At 28.6% G+C, this 21,256-nt stretch overlaps 1 protein-coding gene across 8 annotated transcripts in view; it reads right to left on the bottom strand.

Moving 5' to 3' along the window:
- Nucleotides 1-1,288: 1,288 nt before the first annotated feature.
- Nucleotides 1,289-21,256, bottom strand: part of hrg (poly(A) polymerase hiiragi) — a 109,049-nt gene continuing 89,081 nt past the window's right edge. For 2 of the 8 annotated variants that reach the window (XM_075355940.1, XM_075355942.1), the window contains exons 14-15: nucleotides 18,790-19,024; nucleotides 1,289-12,949 (exon numbers count right to left, since the gene is read on the bottom strand). In XM_075355940.1, coding sequence (XP_075212055.1) covers nucleotides 18,857-19,024 — 168 coding nt within the window. In that variant the 3' untranslated portion in view covers nucleotides 1,289-12,949; nucleotides 18,790-18,856. Of the gene's footprint in view, nucleotides 12,962-18,789; nucleotides 19,025-21,256 lie in introns of those variants that run through there. The other 6 variants (XM_075355941.1, XM_075355943.1, XM_075355944.1 and 3 more) reach the window with 6 other exon arrangements.

The following is a 21,256-nucleotide window of genomic DNA, read 5'->3' as shown; positions in this document are numbered from 1 at the left end:
ATTATTATAAACATTAGATAATACTGCATGTATATGTAACAAAACAATAAAAATTAAAAACATTGACTGGAACACTCACTACAAGACTGCTGTCTGTAGATATACAATAAACTACTTGAAAAACTTTAAATTTTGTCTAAACAGAAATTCAGCCAAGTTGGAAGATGCTATTTTGAATTAAAAGAGGGGAATATCCTTCCTCTACCCATCCTGCAAAAGGGTATCAAGAACTTCATCATAAGTTGACTGCCTGACCATGTTGTAAGATTAATTTTAAGCGTTACCCCAACTAAACTCTGGGAAAGTTCATTGATATTACTGTTAGCTTTTTATAATGTTTGACAAAGAACTAAAAACTTTTTCAAATAAGTATGTTTTATCCTTTTCTTCACTTCTTGACAAGTACACCTCTGAATATGCATTTCTGTATTAAGAGGCCAGTCCAGCTTTATTCGATATGCACGTTAACCACTTTACTATTTCAATGAGTTAGAAAGAACTAACTGATGATTAATAACTGTGAAATCATTAATTATGATGAAATTCAAATATAAGTTTAAAAGCAAAAAAACATTAAACAGTACCCATATATAAGTTAAACTTCTTTTCTGGAATATTTCTTTCCCCACAGGGTAAAACTTGTAGTGTGTGAAGATGTATTGTTCAATTGTTGCATTAATACACATCAAAATTGAAACACTTAAAGATCAGTATAACATGTCTTTAAGCTTTTACTATTATATGAGTAATATAATGTTATATAACATGACTGTATTAATCTATCTTAAAGTGGTTAAATGTGATGTTTATTTTGTCCCAAAATTTCTCATACAAGTGATGTCTGCAAAGACATAATTTAATCGCTTTCAGCAGCAGAGTCTGCTAGATAGTCATATAGCATCTACTCTATCTGCAAGTGCACTGTAAATCATTTATTCAAAAATGATGATTGAAATTGAAAGTTTCATTGTTAATGTGTTGAGTCCCATTTGTGGGTATTCACATTCGAAGCATTAAATCTAAAATATACCACTGAAAAACCTTTCAGTATGAGGATAATAAGTTTTCATTTTAAAACAAATCTACCTTCTTTGTAGTATGTTTTTAAAACTAATACAACAATACAGTTTATACATTAAAAAAAAAAAAAAATAGATAAAATTATGTACTGATTTGTTAGCTGCCTTAGCAATGTAGTACTTTGAGCTATATTTTAATGTAATATGGTAAAAATAAATTTTTATGGCTTAAGGAAATTTTAATAATAAAAAACAAACACGTACAAAAGTAAGGGAATATCAGTACTTTATTTTATCAATAACATACATAAATCTTACAAGTACAATAACCACAATAACAATTTACAAAGGAAATCTGTCTCTTCTGTATTGTACAGTAAAACTGTGTATTTCATATAAGTCTGTATACTTACAAATACAAATATAAATTAACTCAAGTATCTGAAAACAAAATTAGAAAAAAACTAAAGCCCATCTCTCATCTAAATTATTTAATTACTAACAAAAATTATTGGAAAAAATTCAAGAACTTAAAAAGTGAATTAAAAAAAAAATATAGTAATACAATTTCAATCAATTATACTACATCAATGCTATTCAATAAACAAAAACATATACTTTCACACAATAAAAAAAAAAAAAAACACAATTTACAGTATTAGGGTCATATGGAAAGTAGTACTCTTTAGTGGCTTGTTACTCCATAGGTCAATGATCATGGTCAATTCAAGGTCAGCAACTTGTAGTTTATGTTTAGCATTAATTTTTTTATAAGAAATTTTTGAGACATTTCTCTGCCAATTATAAAATTAAAAATAAAGTTGAAAATTCTAAGGAGAGTGACGAGATCTGTTGTTCAGTTTTTAAATGCAAAAATGCGAGTTTCATTGACATATAAAGAAGTTTATATATAACCAAAATGTCAAAAATTAAATGTAGGATGCAGAAACCATGATGAACAACGTGGGTATACAGATCTCATTATAGTTCAATTTCTGAGTTATGTTGAGTACTTCTAGCAAAATCAGTCGCACATTTGACATCTTTGAAAAATCTCATGTTTATAACATTGAATCCACAAAATTGTCACCATTTATCTTGGTTGAACAATTATTAGTAGCAGATGGATTCCAAACATTTATTCATGAACACAAAGCTTTATTGTCTCCTTTCATCCTTTTCTATGCATTTTATGCTGACAAGAGGGATACATAATTCTGATCCAGAAAGGCTAAAGTTTTCCACAGATGTGATCCTTTGTTACAATGCCCTGCCACAAACAACACAAAATGTTCCTCTAGCTTTATAAAAGGGAAGATTTAACCATTCATGCTATAGCCCAGACTCAGCTACTATAGATTTCTACATTTTCACAAGAACTTGTAACATTTATACTTTGCAAGTGATGAAGAGCTGAATGCGTCAAGTTACTTCATTTCTGAATGGAATGATATTAGACGACAACTACATCAAGCGTAAAAAACTTGTTAATATTATATGTGCCTAAATATTCCAGATAATTACAAGGAAAAGTAATTTAAGTTACTTAAAGTTATAGAAGTAAAATATAACTTTTATTAAAGATTTTTTAATGCATATCTTAAATCAGAGTACTACTTTCTGTGTGACCCCCTTGTATCATAAAAAACCCTTATTTAATATGTTAGTGTTTTCTAAAGGTAACAGAAATAAATCTTTGTTACCTACACATATTACATGTTCTGATCACATCAATATGTTCAAGTCTGTTTATGTTATATGAAAAACCTTAAGTCTGATAAAAATTAGAAGGGGTATGCAAAATTTAACTGCTATAAACAATAACAGTTATTAATAAAAATCGTTATTGATATAAGTCATGCTCTCACACAGGAGACTAATTGTAAAAATATTAAATTTGATCTGTGGCAGAAAAAATCATATGATAAGGTTTGCAAAATAATAAAAGCTGATGACATCATAATAAAAAAACAAAGTTCAACTGCTAAATGCCATGAAGATTAAAAATTCATTTAAGATTTATATAATAGAAGATATTTAAGAAGATTAAGATAATTAATTAAGTGGGAATTAATCTAACGAGTGAATAATACCAATCGACTTCTTTAAAATATATTCAGACTGGTTAACGCACCAAGAACTGATAAAAAAAAAATCTTTCAGATACCCAACATAGGTATTTAAATAGTTAACAGCACTTTTCTTTTTATTATTATGTGTGTAGTATTACTTTAATGGCTTTGTAATCTTTTTTAGAATTTCATAAAAGTTCAAACTTCAACACAGATTGAAAAATTCTAGTTTATATTTTCTATAACAGCTTAATCTTCCATCAGCATCTACTTTGATATATATTTTTTTAAATTATGTAAACTGTCTTATCTATTTGTAAAAGTTCATCTTAATTTTTAAATAAGTCATATTATGTACATATATTCCACATTTCCTCCAAAACCACAAGACTGATTTCAACAAAACTTGGGACAATTACTTACTAATAGCAAAAATACTGTGGGTATTAGACATCCCTACTGCAACCACTGTAGGACGGTTAACAGGTAAGAACTTTATAAATTATACAAAGTTAAAATTCTGGAACATTTGGCAATATATTCCAACATTATTACATTTTGAAAATTTGTAGTTTCTAGAACATAGCTAAAAATGCTTTGACGAGTTAAAAAAAAAAATAATAAATTTGCCAAGATCAAACTGTAAACAGGCTAGGTTTGAAGGACTAAACTCAACAAGAAGGAATGCAAAGATTTATGTTTGTTGAGCAAAGCGAGTGACAATTTTTGTAAAAAAGAAATGGATATCTATGAACAAATTCTGACCCTGAGCAACGTCGCATATACAAGCTAGTTTTAAACAAATGCAAGATTCCAGAAAGAAATGCACAGACAGTATTCTTTCAACTTTTTCATTAAATTATTACTGCTCATAAATTAAGGGAGAGTAAAATCACTACTTCACAATCACACTAAAAAATGGTGTGGGAGATACCATACATTTCAGTGATACTCATTTTGCTCATATAAGTGATGTAAATCAGAATACTTGGTAATTGTGAGCCTGAACATACTCAACCTTTTTAAATTTAAGTGTGTTGAAAAATATGTTATATAATTAATAAAAATACAAGTTTCAAAAGTTGGAAGACTTAAATTACCTTAGTATTTTTCCTCCGAAACTGTAATGGCAGTAGCATTGTTATCAGCTGTTTTGGATAACTCCATCATATAGTCATCCCAACCCCAATAGGGGAAGACACCCACCTTGTGACGATTCTGGTCGTCACACCCCCCCCTCGTTCCTACCCCTGATAGGATTTAATTTTATATGATGGGAACTATCATATAGTCAGGATACAATGAAACTGTCTGCTGGCCACCTAAATAGGTAAAACATGTATATAATTGGTATATTTAACGTTAATTAGACAAAGTTAGTGAGTGTAGGTTATATTGATATAGTGCGAGATACGTCATTACACAGAATCAACATAATCTAATCAAACATAACCTATGCTTGCTAACCTTGTCTGATTAATGTTAAAAATAAAAATTATATACAATAAGTTATACGAATAGGTGATTTTATTTTTATATATGTAAACAATTGGATTTCAGTAGGGGTAACCGATATTCTTTTTTTGTACACCCTGTAAATCCAAATTACTGTTTCAGATCTTTTTTCCCCAAATCAATTTTAACAAATTTTTACTTTTAACAATATAATACCTCGTAGAGCTAGCTACACCAGCTATCACACAGGTCACCTTATTGCCTATCATACAAAAGTATTCTTCCCGGTACAATAATTGTTAGCGATTGCTGGTAGACATATAATTGTTTGCAACATGAGGGCTACCAACATTTAGCGATGAATCACAAATGTAATTTCATACATTCGGATATGAGAGCTCATACACAGACAATTGAGCGTATGTGGTGAGAAGTACGTTCAAACGTTCCTCAGTAAGAAATTGTAAGCACCACTTGCATGGGCATCTCGCAGTTCTTTTTCAAAAGAAAATACAGGGACCACAAGACCCGAGTACATCATTTATGGTCCAGTCTTGCTTCACTGTATCCTGACTATATGATGGAGTTGCCCAAAACAGCTGATAACTATGCTACGCCATTACAGATTCTGAGGAAGAATAATGAGGTAATTTCATTCTTCCGACTTTTGAAACTTGAATCTTTATTAATTATATAACATATTTTTCAACATACTTCAATTTGGAAAAGATTAAGGTTGAGGGCGTTCAGGCTCACAATATATATACATATAAAATCACACACATTCCCATAATCCAACAATTAAATGTACATTTTAAGATATAAATGCCATCTAATAAGCAATGTATGCAAAAACTGCAGGAATTAGTAAAAATTATTCATGAAAACCTTTTTTTTATCTGTTTATCATGTGCAATTTTAATAATCCCCAGTTTTATTAAATTATAAAAAATAATTTAAGTATGTTTAAGGAATGGTTTTATCTATTGTTTAATTTTTTTTAAACGTTTTCTTTTTAATAGTATCAGTAAGAAATTATTGGTCATACTGAAAACAAAAGTGCTATTTCAACTTGCATAAAATTAATAAGTTTTTTGTAGTCGACCATGTGATTTAACTATGCTATTACAGTGCAGCTATAATTCACAATTTCAGATAACAGTAGGTAGAATACAGGGTTTGAAGGAAAGAAGCATTTAGATTGAAGCTGTTGGGGGATATTTGTTATTTATCAGAAACAGTACAGTCACTTCACATTGATAAATATAGAAACAATTGTACAGTTAAGAATCTATCTTGTATTTGCATAATACAAACACATAATCCTGTGTTGTCTTACCGTTTATAATTGTGGTCCTAACTACTCCATATATTTTTATAGTAATATAATATGTGATAAGTCACTAAAGACCATCTTAAAACAATCCAAGATAGAAAATTTGATAAGAAATTCGTAAGTTTTAAATTAAACACTACTAATCTGTATAAGAGTACTGGAGAGTCAAGAAAAGTATTTGAATTAATATTTTTTATTGTCTTATTTGTTTTTGTGTTTATTTTGTCATACTTATAAAGATTTACTCAATTTAAAAATTAAATTAAAAATAAATAATTTAGTATTCTATGCTTACATGAAGGACTATGGTATTTTCTGACAAGAGGATTAAGATTGCCAGCAATATTAGTGAATATTCTTCTTTCCATCAAAACTCCTTTTGCTATCCTTTGTAAACTACAACTATAAAACTTTGTATGCACTGTAATTACCTTATTATGGTACAACATTTTGTTTTAAATGAAAAAAAAAATTCTAATCTTTAAGGAGGGCTGAAATAGCAATCTCTTCAAAAATATTTAAATGACAAATACTCTGTCCTTAAATATACTTAGAATAGTAATTAAAAAAAAAAAAAAAAATCTATAATGAAGTTGTGAATGACATGGTTTGGTAATTGAAAAAATACTACTAGGAAAATGGAGTTCTTTTTATATATTTTTAATTCATAGAGATTATCTTCAGATAAATTGCAACCCATAAAAAGAATAGTTTTTAAACTCAATTTTTTTTATAAGTGATTTTTTAGATGAAACTCTTTAAAGACAATATTTTAAGTATACATTATTATAATATTTAAACCATATTTATTCAGAGTAAAAGCACAATGGTTTGAACTTTACCTCACTTTACAAAATTCAATTTCTAGGAAGCTAATTGAGAAATCCCATGTGTTGCTGAACCATTGAGTCATAAAGATGCAAAGTTCTGTTAGGAGAGGTTGTAAAATTGAAGAAATTTTGTTTTTTTTAATTACCCAAAAAAATGCTTTATAATAAGCAGTAATATTAATTTTAATTGTACAGCAAAACGATATTTACGTCAATATCAGTTCAGCTTGAATACCCATAACAAATTGTCAAATCTTCAACAAATTTTTTTCCTACCTGCAAACACATTGATAAACTCTTAACTTTTTTGATTTAATAATTACTTTTAAAAAAACAGTGTACATATTTTTTAACAAATACATTAGCTGCAAAGAAACTATCGCCTTGTAGATTATTTAGAGTTGGCTGTATACTCGCACAATTCTCTGATCTTACGAATGTTTAATTATTTGAAACTTAAAAAATCTAATATTATCCATTAGCAGTAGACTGCTGGGTAACCGAAACCAAAGAATATGCAAATTCTGAAATGTGATGGTCTAAGGATTGTCTTATTATTGTACAGATAGGTATATGATAAATACTGAAAAATTATAAATTTGTATAATTTATTCCAAAAGAGAAATAATCATCTGCATAGGTGAAAGTAAAGGTTATAGGAATGAATTTCTTTAATAGACATTTTTTCTTTTGGCATGTTACTAGTACAAATATATTAATAGTCTCAAATTGATATCACGATAATTTAAAAATAATACTTCATTTAAGATTATAGAACAGCATCAATTTATTAACAGTACTGAAGGAGTATAAGGAAGAATTACGAGCAGACATCAATTATTAAAATGCATGAAGTACATTTGGATTATAATTATGATATATTAAACATCAATATAAGTACATACTGAGACAAGATTAAGTTGTTATTAGTACACTCAACATAAATATAATGCATACTGCTCATTAGTAAGTGCCAAAACTAACAATATTATATACATATATTTTTATTTGTATTTGTAAGACCTAACAGAAGACCCAGAAAACCTTGGTCTCAGGGCTTACCATCTTATCTTAACACATTCTAGAAAAAGCTGCTGGTAATGAATTTAACAGAAACTAAAACCTTTTAACAAAGATCTCTCCATCATAAATTTACAAAAAAAATTCTGAACCTTTCTATAGTCACTGATCACATTAATAAAATACAGATATTTTCTATAAAAAAAAATAAAAATAAAAAAAAACCATGCACCGTTCAGCGACTGCCGTCTCTATTTTGGAACATAATCAGCAAATATGTTAGTTATAAACAAAATATGAATAATATATAACACAAATGTTACACTCGTATAAGAAATTTGATCTATTTTATTATATACATATCATATTTTAAGTACATATAACTGTGTTTTTCAAAATGTTTTTTTCCTTTGAATTTTCTAAACATTACTCATTTTAGTCCTACGTGGCAATTTAAAAACCCATACAAATATAAAAATTATTTCACCTTGAGTTATAAGAAAAAAAGAAGGAAAATAGAAATGTTTGTTCATTTCACAATTTGTAACATATCTTCATGTAACTAAGCCTTCATATTAATGTATTATTATTACTAAAAGAGAGTAGAGACTAATTATCACATTAAGCCTTATACTTCTTTTATTAACTTGATTCAAACAATTTTTTTTCCAGTTTAGTCTGGTAGTTCATTAGTCTCCCAACTCTGGTGTATTGTTGCTATAATGCTAATGTCATATGAGTCCCACTATCAGAACTCACATGACATCATAGGATATGTTGTGACATAGTGTCAAAACATATCCTATGAGATATAACAAATCCTACGATTTTCATTTTTATTTTTTTATCCTGAAGAATATCTCAGCATTCACCCTAAATCATTGAAATTATTTAGCCATGATGTATGCTGCTTCCTGAAAATCAAAATAATGGTTATCAAGGTCGCACGAATTGAACCTATATGGTAAAAACTAGAAGCGGACCTAGATATGGATAGTAACCTTCAAGGAGCAGCCTGGGGTCATAAATGTATAGTAGAAACATGGCCCTGACTTACAAAAAATGAAAATACTATATTTACTAATTAAAAACTTGATATAGATTTCTAGAAATTTTCAGAACTTATAACAAACTAATGTAGAACTAGTGCCACAGAAACATACATATATAATATGCTGTAATGAGATTTTACATTTAAACATTGTGAAGAATAGGATATAATAACTGAAGAATATTTGCTGCTACGAAAAATCTGCACAAAATATTTTAATTTTTATAAAAAAATTAAAGACAAATGAAATTTTATGCATGTAATAATAAAATTTTAGAAATCTTTTAAAACTAACTCTTTAAAGAATTTCTGAATAAAGAAAAAGTTTCATAGCAGAAAATTTTCAACATAAAGCAAACCTTTTTATCATCAGTTTCTTAAATAAAATCCTCATTTTTAATTATCAACCTGCCTACATTCTTTCTTTAATTACTTGTTAATTTTTAATATTCTTAACACCAATTAAAATATCCATCCATTGTTTTCAGTATTCAGATATTCCTGCAGTATCGTATATGTTGGATTATTGTGTAATAGCTTGCATCGTAACAGGACACTTTCACCTCAGTCTAAAAATCCTGGATATTGTAATCTAGTCAAGATAGAATGCAGAAATCTGTTCCGTTCAGGAAATATTACATTACATTTAATATGTCCATCAAGTCTTAATTAATTCCTAGCTCAATAATCAAGCTGAAATATAAATTAAGAGGCTGAAATAATATTGCTTGATGGGTTTTAATGCATTTAACTGATGCTCATCAATGTCTGTATCAAAGTTAAAAATAGTTTGTTGCTGAAAATATTATGATGGTGTGGTGAAAAGTTTTGGGTCTCACATGGCATTAGTATGCTTCATTTCTATATGGTGTTGCCTGATTCCATTCTTTGTTTGTTTACTATACGTTTCAAGTCCCTGCATCACTTATTGTAATATTTACAGTCCGTCAAAATGGGGAATTAGGGTGTTTTTTTACAAAATGGAAAAATATGTATGATCATGCAGTAATTAAGTATTCTTTCCTGAAAGGCTAAAGTGCAAAGAAAATTAAAAAAAGTTTGATATGACACAGGGAGACTCTTCTCCATTAAATACAATAGGTACACGCTGGTCTCAGAATTTAAAATAGATTAAACATGCACTAGTGATAAATCACGCAGTGGACTTCTGAAGTGACTATGCCAGAAATGATAGAAAGAGTGCATAAAATTGTTTTGGCAGATTAATGAGCGACAGTGAAAAAGTTAGCAGTCTGTAGGCGTGTCAACAGAACACATGCACAATATTTTGCAAGAACGTTTGGTCAAGAACACGCTATGGACTAGTGCTATGTTTGCTCACCCAACCGAAAACAGTGCCGAAAAAACATTTTGGCACAATCCAGAGGAATTTTTATGTAGTTCTGTGACTGTTAAGAGTTGGGTTATCATTACATTCCTGAGACAAAACAGCAAGACTGCTCAAGTCAAGTGAACCTGCTCAAAGTGAAAACGAAAAAAAAGTTATAGCAACTGTTTTTTTGGGTTGTACATGGAATATTTTCATTGATTATCTTCAACAAGGTGAAAAAATAAATGGTGAATATAATGCAATCTTATGGCAGCAACTCAATGATGAAATTAAGGAAAAACAACTGCACTTGGCAAAAAAGTGATTTTCCATCAAATCAGTGTGAGCTCCAACTCATACTGATTGCAATGGCAAAAATCATTGAATTATGGTTTGAATTGCTCCAACATCCTCCATATTAGTTTGATCTGGCTCCCAATGACTATCACTTGTTTCCTAACCTAAAAAAAAAAATGGTTTGGAGGAAAGAGATTTTTGACCAATAATGAAGATATTGCTGCTGTAGATGGTTACCTTTAGGAGTTGGATAAATCAACGTACCAAATTGGCATAAGCATTTTTGTAGACCATTGGGCTAAATGTGTAAACCTTATGGTGTCTATGTTGAAAAATAAATCAAAATGTACCCAGAAAAATGTTGTTTTCTTATCCAGACCCAGAACTTTTCACCCTAACCTCGTAATTACATATATTAAACTTGAATACACAATAAAAAGGATAAAAAAAACTGTATAATTACATTCTGAACAGTCGAGATAAAAAAAAAAAAAAAAAATAGTGAAAAAATGATTAAAATATATAGATAAGTCTGGAAAGTAATAGTAATAATATTAAACAAATGAAAATATAAGATAATGAATAACATCTTGAATTCATGCTTCTAAGTCCAAAAGCATGATGATAATGAGTAAAAAACATAATCCAGCTAAGTAAAAAAAAATTCCCTATAATAATTTTAAGCATAAAATTTATGATCTGTTAATTCTGTAAATATTTCTTTCTCAACTACTGTAGTACAGCAATAAACTGTAGTACAGCAATGGACATTCCAAAAATATTTTACTTGTCGTGCTGCAAAAATAAGATATCAATTCCTTGATACTATAATTGCTTCAATCATCACAAATTCTAATAATAAATCCAATCCACATTTTCTTCAAATGAATTTAAAGCAAAAAATTAACTAAACAAATGTAAAGAAAAAAATTAGCAATAGAAACAAAAATCAAAGCAAATATAAACTCTTGTATGCTGCACATAATCGTTTCCATTTTTCATAATAAATCACAAGTCATACCAAACTTGTGAAGAAAAATTCAGTTTTGACCAACTGATGATAATAAAAAAAATAAAAGTAATATTATAGCTCATGAACAAAATCTCTTATACAACACATGGCTATCAAGGGAGGTCCAATTCCCAAGATACCAATGTTATAAATATTAATTTAAATATATACATAAACTAAAAAAAGAAGTATTTTTGGTTGTCCATATTTGCTATTAATACATTTAATAAAGTTCATAATATAACATCAACATTTTGGAAACCAAAAAAAGTGTTTTTCAATGTATGTATATATAAAACACATAAACCTAGGAAGTGAGCCGATTTCTTTAAAAAATTGCCAATCAGCCAAAACAAAACTGATTAATCTATTTTTAACCTACACAACATTCTATATTCAAAACTTATGAACATACATACTAAAAAAAAAACACAAGACACACACACACGTCATACAAATTATACCTGGATGTTCTGTTCAAAAATGTGTACATATAGTAATAAAATAAGAATGTACATGTCACCACATAAATTATAAATACTGCTTATAAACTGTAACTATTCAAGGTAGATCGCAGCTCATAGAGGTATTTCTTATATAATCAGAAGTGATGTTAAAAGTAACACTCAAGAGAATAACAGTTGCAACCGCAGCAACAATTATTTATGCTACTACATAACAATTATTTTAAATTACAATAATATATAAACAAATACATATTTCTAAAAGAAATTAATATTAAACAGAAGTATCACAACATATTTACTAAACATGCATGAATCGCTCTCTCTCAAATCACACATTCACACACACATGCATATACATACATGATGTGCAATTGACAGTCGTCTCATAATTCTAATAGCCAATCTAAAATTTTAACATAATATACTTACCAGATTACACAACAACTGATGATGAAGAAACCCGCTAACATAAAAGTAGCAAACAAAAAGAAAAAAAAAAGAAAAGGAATTCATGTATATATACGTATATAAAACTACTACTATCACTAATAATAAAAATAATAACAATTATACAACTAAACAGTAAATAGTTACAGTTACATATAAAATTCCTTGAAATTATTCTTTTTAATCAGTTTTTTTACTTGTTTATATTCATGTGGACTGTGTTGTGATGTGTAGCAAAAAGTATATGAATGAAAATATGTGTTTGTACATTTCACTGATTATAATTAGTTATGAATATTATATATGTTTATATATATAATACACATCATATATAATTATATATTAATTAAACCTAATTGATCGTAAATCTCAAAAATCCCAAATAAAATTATTATTATTACTATCATCAACAAACACTTAAATGCTGTCAGTATGAACAATTATGATCATTGCATCATCAACACTTCATTTTTTAAAATATCTTAATTAGTAATTATTATTTCAATAAATAATCAGTCACATCAGGGGGAGATGACGGATCGTGAATATTAAATCTGGCCTTGCAGGTCCCCTACACATGATACAGTGGTTGCGATACATTTACATCCAACACCTGAGAACAAAACTTTATCTGACAATAAATAATTTCATAAAAATAAACACACATACAAAGATTAATTACATAATGGAATACTTTACTTAATTCAATCAAAACAATTTAATTATAAATATCACGTCAATATAAAAAAAAAAAAAAAAAAACTTTGCTAATCCAAAATGAATGGATCTTGGAAACCAGACTCTCTATGTGAATAAATAAAGTAACAAATTAAACAAGTATCTTTCTACATCAAACTGTATACACTCTTTGAGTGGTTACAAATAGAAAACGAACAGAAATGACAAAACATTATCATCTGATAGTTCAAATCATTTGTTTTTCATTGTTGTTAATTGCTACATTGTATGTTATTTATTCCATAATAAACATGGCTGAAATTCAGTAGTCTTTTTACCATCATAAGTGGTTTTTGTTTATTGGAAAACTGAGAATGAAGAAAACTGAAGAGGATCAAAGTCACTGGGTGATGGAATTTGGAAAATCACCACCACCATCACCATCAAGACTAACAATTCCAAGAATTTGTGACAAGTCTGAAGCTAATAGAACAGTGGAAAATATAAAAAATGGGTGGACTAGGCAAAGATAAACCTCTATGAGTAATAGAAATGCAGCTTTACTAATGCATACCTTTACACAATTTCTCAGGAAATGTTATCATGAGATTGTTATTAAAAAAGGGCAGTATTTGTAGAATTTTATGAGCTAATAAGCACAGATCACGTGACTTCTACTTGCAATAAATGAAGATGATCCAGATGGGAAGTATAGTTTTGTGAATGGTACTGGGGCAAATGTGAAAAAAATGAAGGGTTTGAAGAAATATTAGTTGTTTGGCCAGATGAAGCAACTTTTAATCTTATGTGTAATTAATAGGCATAACAGTGTATAGTGGAGTAACACAAATCCACACTTAATTGAACAGAACCAATTAATTTACTGGCCCTAACAGTACAGTGTGGCTATGGATGGTTGGGGTGTCTTTCTTTGAGGGAACTGTCACTAGGAACATTACAAATGCAAAACAACATTATTTCTATACTACATAGCCTTTTTGTTGATGAAGTGTACTACTTTCAACAAGTTAAGGCTGCACTCCACCATCATTGTGACATGATGGAATTCCTTGACAACAACTTTCCTGAGAAATGGATAGTATGAAGTGCTTCCGAATTCTCCACATTTCTCTAGGAATGGTTGACTTAACACCAATGGACTTCTTTACCTTTGGGGTGTTTTAAAAGACACTGTGTATGTTACAATAGCAAGGCAACTACAGAAATAGTATAGTTAGCATGTTGCTGTGTAATAAACCATTACCATACATATGGTATTGATGTTAATGGTGGTCACTTTGAACTTTAGTAGCTTTTAAGTTAAAAAACACAAGCATCCTTTATCTAACTTTTCTTTAATAATATTATAGCATATATTTTTTTGAGACAAAATATAGTCGGGAAAGAAAAAAGTTTGATTTATTTTTAGACAGATTTTGTAATATGGTCCCTCAATCAAGTGGAAAACCATGAATGAGTGAAAAATTCTAAGTTTTGATCACTTCACAAAGGGTAACGGTCTTTAATAACACAAAAACCTTCCTAATCAAGAAGAAAAAAGCATTTTATGGATTTGTTTTGATTTCAAAATGTCCCTATTGGTAAGGAAAATGAAATATTTTACCAAAAAATTATCCTGGTATATTATTTTAATCAGAAGTATAAGTCCTTACTAGTCTTGTTGGGCTGTTTGACAACAATGCATTTATTTATTACTACGATAAAGAATTCTAAAGATAATTGTAACTACTCAATGTAAATGTAAAACTGACTTTTTTGGCATTATAATTAATAGTGGAATATCATTTTGAAAGAAATACTGTGATAAAATTTAGCCGAGACTGAAAAATTGTGACCTAATTAAGTCATGAGGTTCTTTTCTTTTAACCCTCCCTGCATCGTTTTAATGATTGAAGATTCAAATTTTAGTAATTTTCATCACATACTAAGCTGTGACAACTACCTTTTTACTAATGGAAAATTTACTACTACTAAAAACTGATGGAATAATCTTGTGAGTTTCTTCTTTTTTATAAAATACAAATCACAACCATTTAAGTCAACTTAAGCTTTCCCAGCACCATTAGCATTTCAAAACAAATATTTAGCACCCAATCAATCAAGTTAATTAAACTATCAATTATAAAATATCATAGTGGGGAAATGAAAATATATTATGTAATGAACTGGTTGGACAGAAAAATGGGAGAAACGAACAAAGATTACACGAACAAAGTGACTGTACCACTTGAGAACAATTATTCATAAGCACACTGATGACAAATATATCTATCTCAAAACCCACTATTCAAGGTCAAACCATGCAAGTGGTATAAATGTAGAGGGGAAAATTAAAGCACTACAACTGGCTTGGATGAATCGTAAAACAGATTATATGGTCTGTCTACAGATACTAGTTACATCAATGTAATGACAGTAATAAAATGGAAGAACAAAATATTGAAGCTGATCAAAGGGTAAAAGCTGAAGGAAATAAGTTAATTTTCAGCTGGCAAAATATTTTACTGATCATAGTTGAACAAGTTAATCTATTTACTGTATATTTTAAAACTGTATACTATTTATTTTTTTAATACTTTAATTTTAACAAGATATTTATACTAACAACCAGGTTGTGAATTAATTTGTACGTTATTGTGACTTTATTTATTAAGAATCCAAACATAAAACCACTCCCCTTGTAAAGAGGAAATTGCCTAATTTTTTTTTTAGAAGTTTCAGCAGTTTATTTTAGAAAGATTTGTTGAACATATGTAAAACAGAAAGAGTCAACTAGATGAGCCCACTTGTAATACTGGCATCTCACTATGCCTGAATATAAAAGCAGCCACTCAATCAGCTTCTAAATGTGATGTAAATATGTGCTTCTAATATGTTGTTACAGATTGAAACAACCAAGTCTAACACATACAACAAGGTACCTAGACTTACAACAAAGAATGTGCTTCTAATATGTTGTTACAGATTGAAACAACCAAGTCTAACACATACAACAAGGTACCTAGACTTACAACAAAGAATCAAGAATAAGGAGATACAGGAGGAAAAGAGGGACTTGCAGAACTTTTAGACAACTTCTGAGGAGAGGGGAATAAAATAATGTATTACTTTAACTACTGTTAAGATCTTTGAGCTAGAGAATTTTTTCTGTTTATAGCCTTGATTAAAAGACTTTTGATAGAATTATATGAACCGACGAAATGAAAATATTTTACTAACACTTGAAACAATAACCTAAAATCTGATCTAAATACAAAAAATGATAAGAGTATGATTACAAAGAATGAAATATCTAAAAATTAAATTTTTTTTTACCTCAAGTCAGATTAGGGAACTCAACGTGATTGGTCATCGATTTAAGCCTAAGAAATGATGCACATTAAGAGATAATAAAAATAATAGTGTGAATGTGTTTAGAAATAAAATGTATCTGTTGTTTTATATCTTATTACAGTGAGAGAGCGTTTGACCGATGATATACAATATATTATCAGACTCATAATATATTATTCTAAGAACACATACATACACAGATATGTTATGTTGCCCATTTATTTACATAACTGCAATATTATTTGATTCACTCAACTTGAATCACACTGGGTACAGATCAAACAAAATGATAAAGGATGTGATGCAACATCTGACTAATAACTACATTTAAAAGCTAAAATTAAGATTAATAAAAGAGTATTAGAATTAAATGAGGAAGAATGTGTGTCTATAAATGAGAAACATGGAAATTATCAGAAGTATAAATTAACTTGGGTTGATGTGCAAGGCCTGTACAAATGAAAATTAACTTAAAAAAATTTCCATAATGCATTAGCATGTATTACCTGCCTAATGACAATATTTAGAGGAGTCCTTTATCAATTGCCTCACACAAACTCCTCATCAGTGCTATTGTTTCTTTTTTTTATTGATGAATTAATTTACCACCAGAAGCTTACAAAGAAGCTGGTACGTAGGAATATGAAGATGGAAATTTATAGCATATGAAAAATGCCATGCCTTACTAGGAATCAAACCTGGACCTCCAGATGAAAGGCCGAGGCGCTACCACTCCGCCATGGAAATTTTATACTTTATGATAGTCTGAATTAAGTTCAGTTTCATATTTTTGGTATTTTCTTGATGAAAGAAATCAAAGCTATTGAAAAAAGGTGTGCACTAAATCTTGTTTTAAAATAACGAAAACATAAAGTTAAAAAATGTTGTGACAAGTATTTGGAGAGGACTGTATGAGCTGTAGGTTAAATTAATAAGTTTTTTAATGGTTAGAAATTAAACAGGATACTGATCAAGGAAAATTAAAGAATCTGTTAACTGACAATCATAACAAATGACGATCATATTTAAAAAAATATATGCTATTTCAACAGGGAAAATAGTTTGTTGAAAACAATTTAAGTGATAATTTTTAAAGTTTGTTACCTGTTTAACTGAACATGGGATGTTATCTAGAAAGAAATAGAAAACTGTTGATATCAACAAATTTTAAAATCATTCAGAAGATTACAAAAACTTTTTGAAAAAATATCATATCGAGTAATGAGCTATATTTTTATAAGTACACACTGCACAAATTAAGTGTGATCATTACAAAAGGTGGAACACTAAGAAGACATGAATATCATGACAAATTTTCTAACATCAAAATCATATCTTTTCTGGCTGGAAAGGTGCCATCTACTAGGAATTTATCCTGTAGGGTCAAACAATGGACAACAAATCTTATCTGATGGTAGTAGAATATTTGAGTGATCAATTAATCATCTTCATTGCAAGAATAAAAAGTAAGAAGTCACTCTAAGATAGCCCATAAATAAAAGTTCAACCTAAGTAAGGAATAATGGGAGAAAAACAAATAAAAAATTTAAACTGAACTGAAGAAATACAAATATATAATATACATATAAAACATAGATAATGTATTCAATAAAACACCGCTTTAAAGAAAACAAAATTAACACAAATTACAATTAATATATTACAAGATTTTTTTCTTTTAAAGAAAATATCAAGTAAAATGAAGCCCCAGAAGAAAAAATATTACTTTATTAATTTAAATAAAATGCATAAGCAAATATTGATAGACAAAATCATAATGAACTCAAAAAATTAAATATGATGGGAAGGAAAGAAAGCACAATATATAAAGCACGTTAAACTAAAATTAATTTACCTTTTTATTACATTGATATCATCAGGATTAGTTCTTAATTTAAGAGTTTAATTGGATAAATAAGACATATGTGTGATAGCAACTCATGGAGCTTGTTTTTTAAGTTTTGATGAAATGTGCAAGAACTATTTCTCAGCACCTTTTCTCTTGTAAAGTTTTTTAAAAAGCAATAATAACTATGAAAGAATGCCATTTTCAAACTATAACTTTTTTTAAAAAAACAAACAACCAAGCACGTTATTATTTCTGAAAAGACGTTACAGAACTTTCCTATAGGCCCTATACACAAATCCACTGATACAATTGCAGAAAGTGATTCAACAGCAGCCACTCAGGGAGAAACACCAACAGTCCAGGAGTACATTCCAGCACCCACTGATATTTTGAAGGTAAATTAAAATTATGTCACCAAATTAAAAAAAAAAAAAAAAATAGTTTATTTTTTATTGGTCCTCCCATCCTGAATTTCAAATTAACTGAAGTTAATAAGGTAACTGGTGGTTAATGCACAATAGATTGGGTATGGTTCTTACTTATTTAGAAATAATAACAACAGAAATACTTACTTTAATAATGCATCAATTGTGTTGGTTTCTTTAGTAGTTCAGGGCATTTGTTTATTTTAGTGTTTGGTCATGTGTAGACGATCCTTTCTCTGTGCTGGGAATCACAATTACTACTAATACTACTATTACTACTACTACTACTATTGTTGCTGTTGACATTACAATCCGTATTGATGCTAGCGGTAGTGGAGGAAGTGGTCATAGTTGTGACGATGTTGGTAGTCTGAAACAATAACTGAATAAATATATGTATTATGAATATAAACACAAAAAATAGCAGGGTGATTTACTTGCCAAAACAGAACTCCTATTTACAAATTGAATGAGTCTAATTTTTATAATTATTTTTTAAACAATCCTTATCTTTATAATCAAAGGGAAGAGGTGACCCTATCCTATAAAAATAACTAGAAATCTTATTATTCGTTTGCCACTTCTTAAGTTTTTCTTTATGTAAACATCAAATACTTATAAAAAAGTTGCCTTCTTAATAACTGCTACATTAAATTTATCTATTGATATGAATTATTCTAAATCTAAAATGTTAAATAACATTAACTTAAATGTTTATCTACCTTAAAATTTGTTGAATTAGTTACTTAGCAGTTTCCTTAAGATTAATTTCATTTAGTTAGTTGATACTACACAGATAACTGATAATAATACATGTCCAAGTCTTTGCAAGAAAAACATATATAGTCTGTGAAAAGGGTAAAATAAAAGGATAATGCAATACTAAATAAACAATGAATAACAAAACGGGTTCATAATAAAAGAAAAAATAGTTGTTAAACAACAATAGTATCCACTAGACAAAATCTGAAACTTAAAATGAATTTAATTTAAAAAATTGAGTTTATTATTTATAATTTTCAGTACAAAAAAAGAATAAGTTTAATACTGAGTGCCCTCTGTAATATAGAAATCTGACTTCTGTCCTGACAAAAATAAAAAACACTGAAAGAATAAGTACAAATCTATATGTCAAGAAAAGAATCTTGATTTAGAATCATGAGTGATATAGTAAACTACCCTTACCTGACAAAGTCCTCTGTGGGTAGATTGTTTTCACTCTCTTCCTTCATTAACTGCAATGGGAACTGACACAACTGCTATCCTGATTCCATATTTGATATTATGCTGGGACCTTGTATCTGGTAGGGCAGCAGCTCTTTTCTGCAGCTGCGCACTGTATTTTTTTTACAGTGGGGGACTGTTTTTTTCACAGGGGAAGGTGGGATTTGCACAAAAAGCCAACTAAGATGCCTCTTGGTAACACTGGGACTTGGTGAAAAAAAAAGATTGAAAGTAGAATAAAGAAGCATTTGTCTTATTTTACAGGACAAAAAATCAATGAGCAGCTGTTGCCCAACATTATTTTCAAAATTGTTAATGAAATAATTAGAAAACTTACTTCATTAAATATTATAAAGAAAATTCAATGCTGAATGAAGACAGGAGTGAGTGTCATTAAAATTTTGAAATTTAAATTAATTACATACTTTTTTAAAGAAAAAACCTTTTAGCTAAAAAAACAAAAAAAAATTATTTATTTCATCTAAATTTTGTTTACGCAGGAAATATTTCAATTACTGATGTTCTTGTCCTTTTCTTTAGAAAAATATTTTTATCATATTAAACTCAAAATAAGAAGAGGCACAGAATAATATGTGGTGGTTAGCAAAGTGAGAAGTTTAAGTGGTTTAGAGCACATTTAAATAATATTACATAATTTTGAACTGTTGATTTTACTTTTGTAAATATTAAAAGATATTCTTTCTAAAGCAATTCATAAATAATGATATTTGTTTTATTAATTTGATTATTTACCAATACAATTTCCTTTCAATTTATTTAATTTTTAAGTACTGCTTTTTAATTAATATATACTTTTATTAATTCCTATATTGTTTAGTTTATAATTCTTCATTTATGTAAATGCATGACTAGCTTTAGATTTATTATCTTTTTTTTAAATAGTAGAGTATTTTTCAGTTTTGGTCCATTTTTTTCCGGGTAATGTAACATTTATATTGGGTAGAAAATATTTTACTGTTGTACAGTTGTTTGCAATAATTGCCTATCAAAGAGGAAACTTTTCAAACTAACTACCAGGTTGTAAATTAACAATAGATTATTTTTAATTTCTGGAAGGTATGAATAAATAAATCAAATTTTTATCTTAAATTTCCTTAAATAAACATTTTGATAAAAAAAAAACTGAGTAAATTTAAACCACAGTCGTGAAATCTAGCTGACTTCTTAATCAGAAAGTGATGACAGTTTATTTTTGTAGTGAACTTTTTAAATTTGTAACATACCAAACATAACTTAGTAATGTATACTTATGAGATGGAAGGAACCTGCCATTCTCTATGATTCTAAGTTTCTATTGTTACCTTGGTTTAGTAAAGAAAGTTATGAAAGCATAATCCAACTGTTAGTCCTTGGGCTGTCAACCAAATAT

The sequence above is a fragment of the Lycorma delicatula genome, chromosome 2 (assembly GCF_047948215.1).
Source record: "Lycorma delicatula isolate Av1 chromosome 2, ASM4794821v1, whole genome shotgun sequence".
NCBI classification, from domain to species: Eukaryota; Metazoa; Arthropoda; class Insecta; order Hemiptera; family Fulgoridae; genus Lycorma; species Lycorma delicatula.
This window is presented reverse-complemented; position numbering and strand designations above follow the sequence as displayed.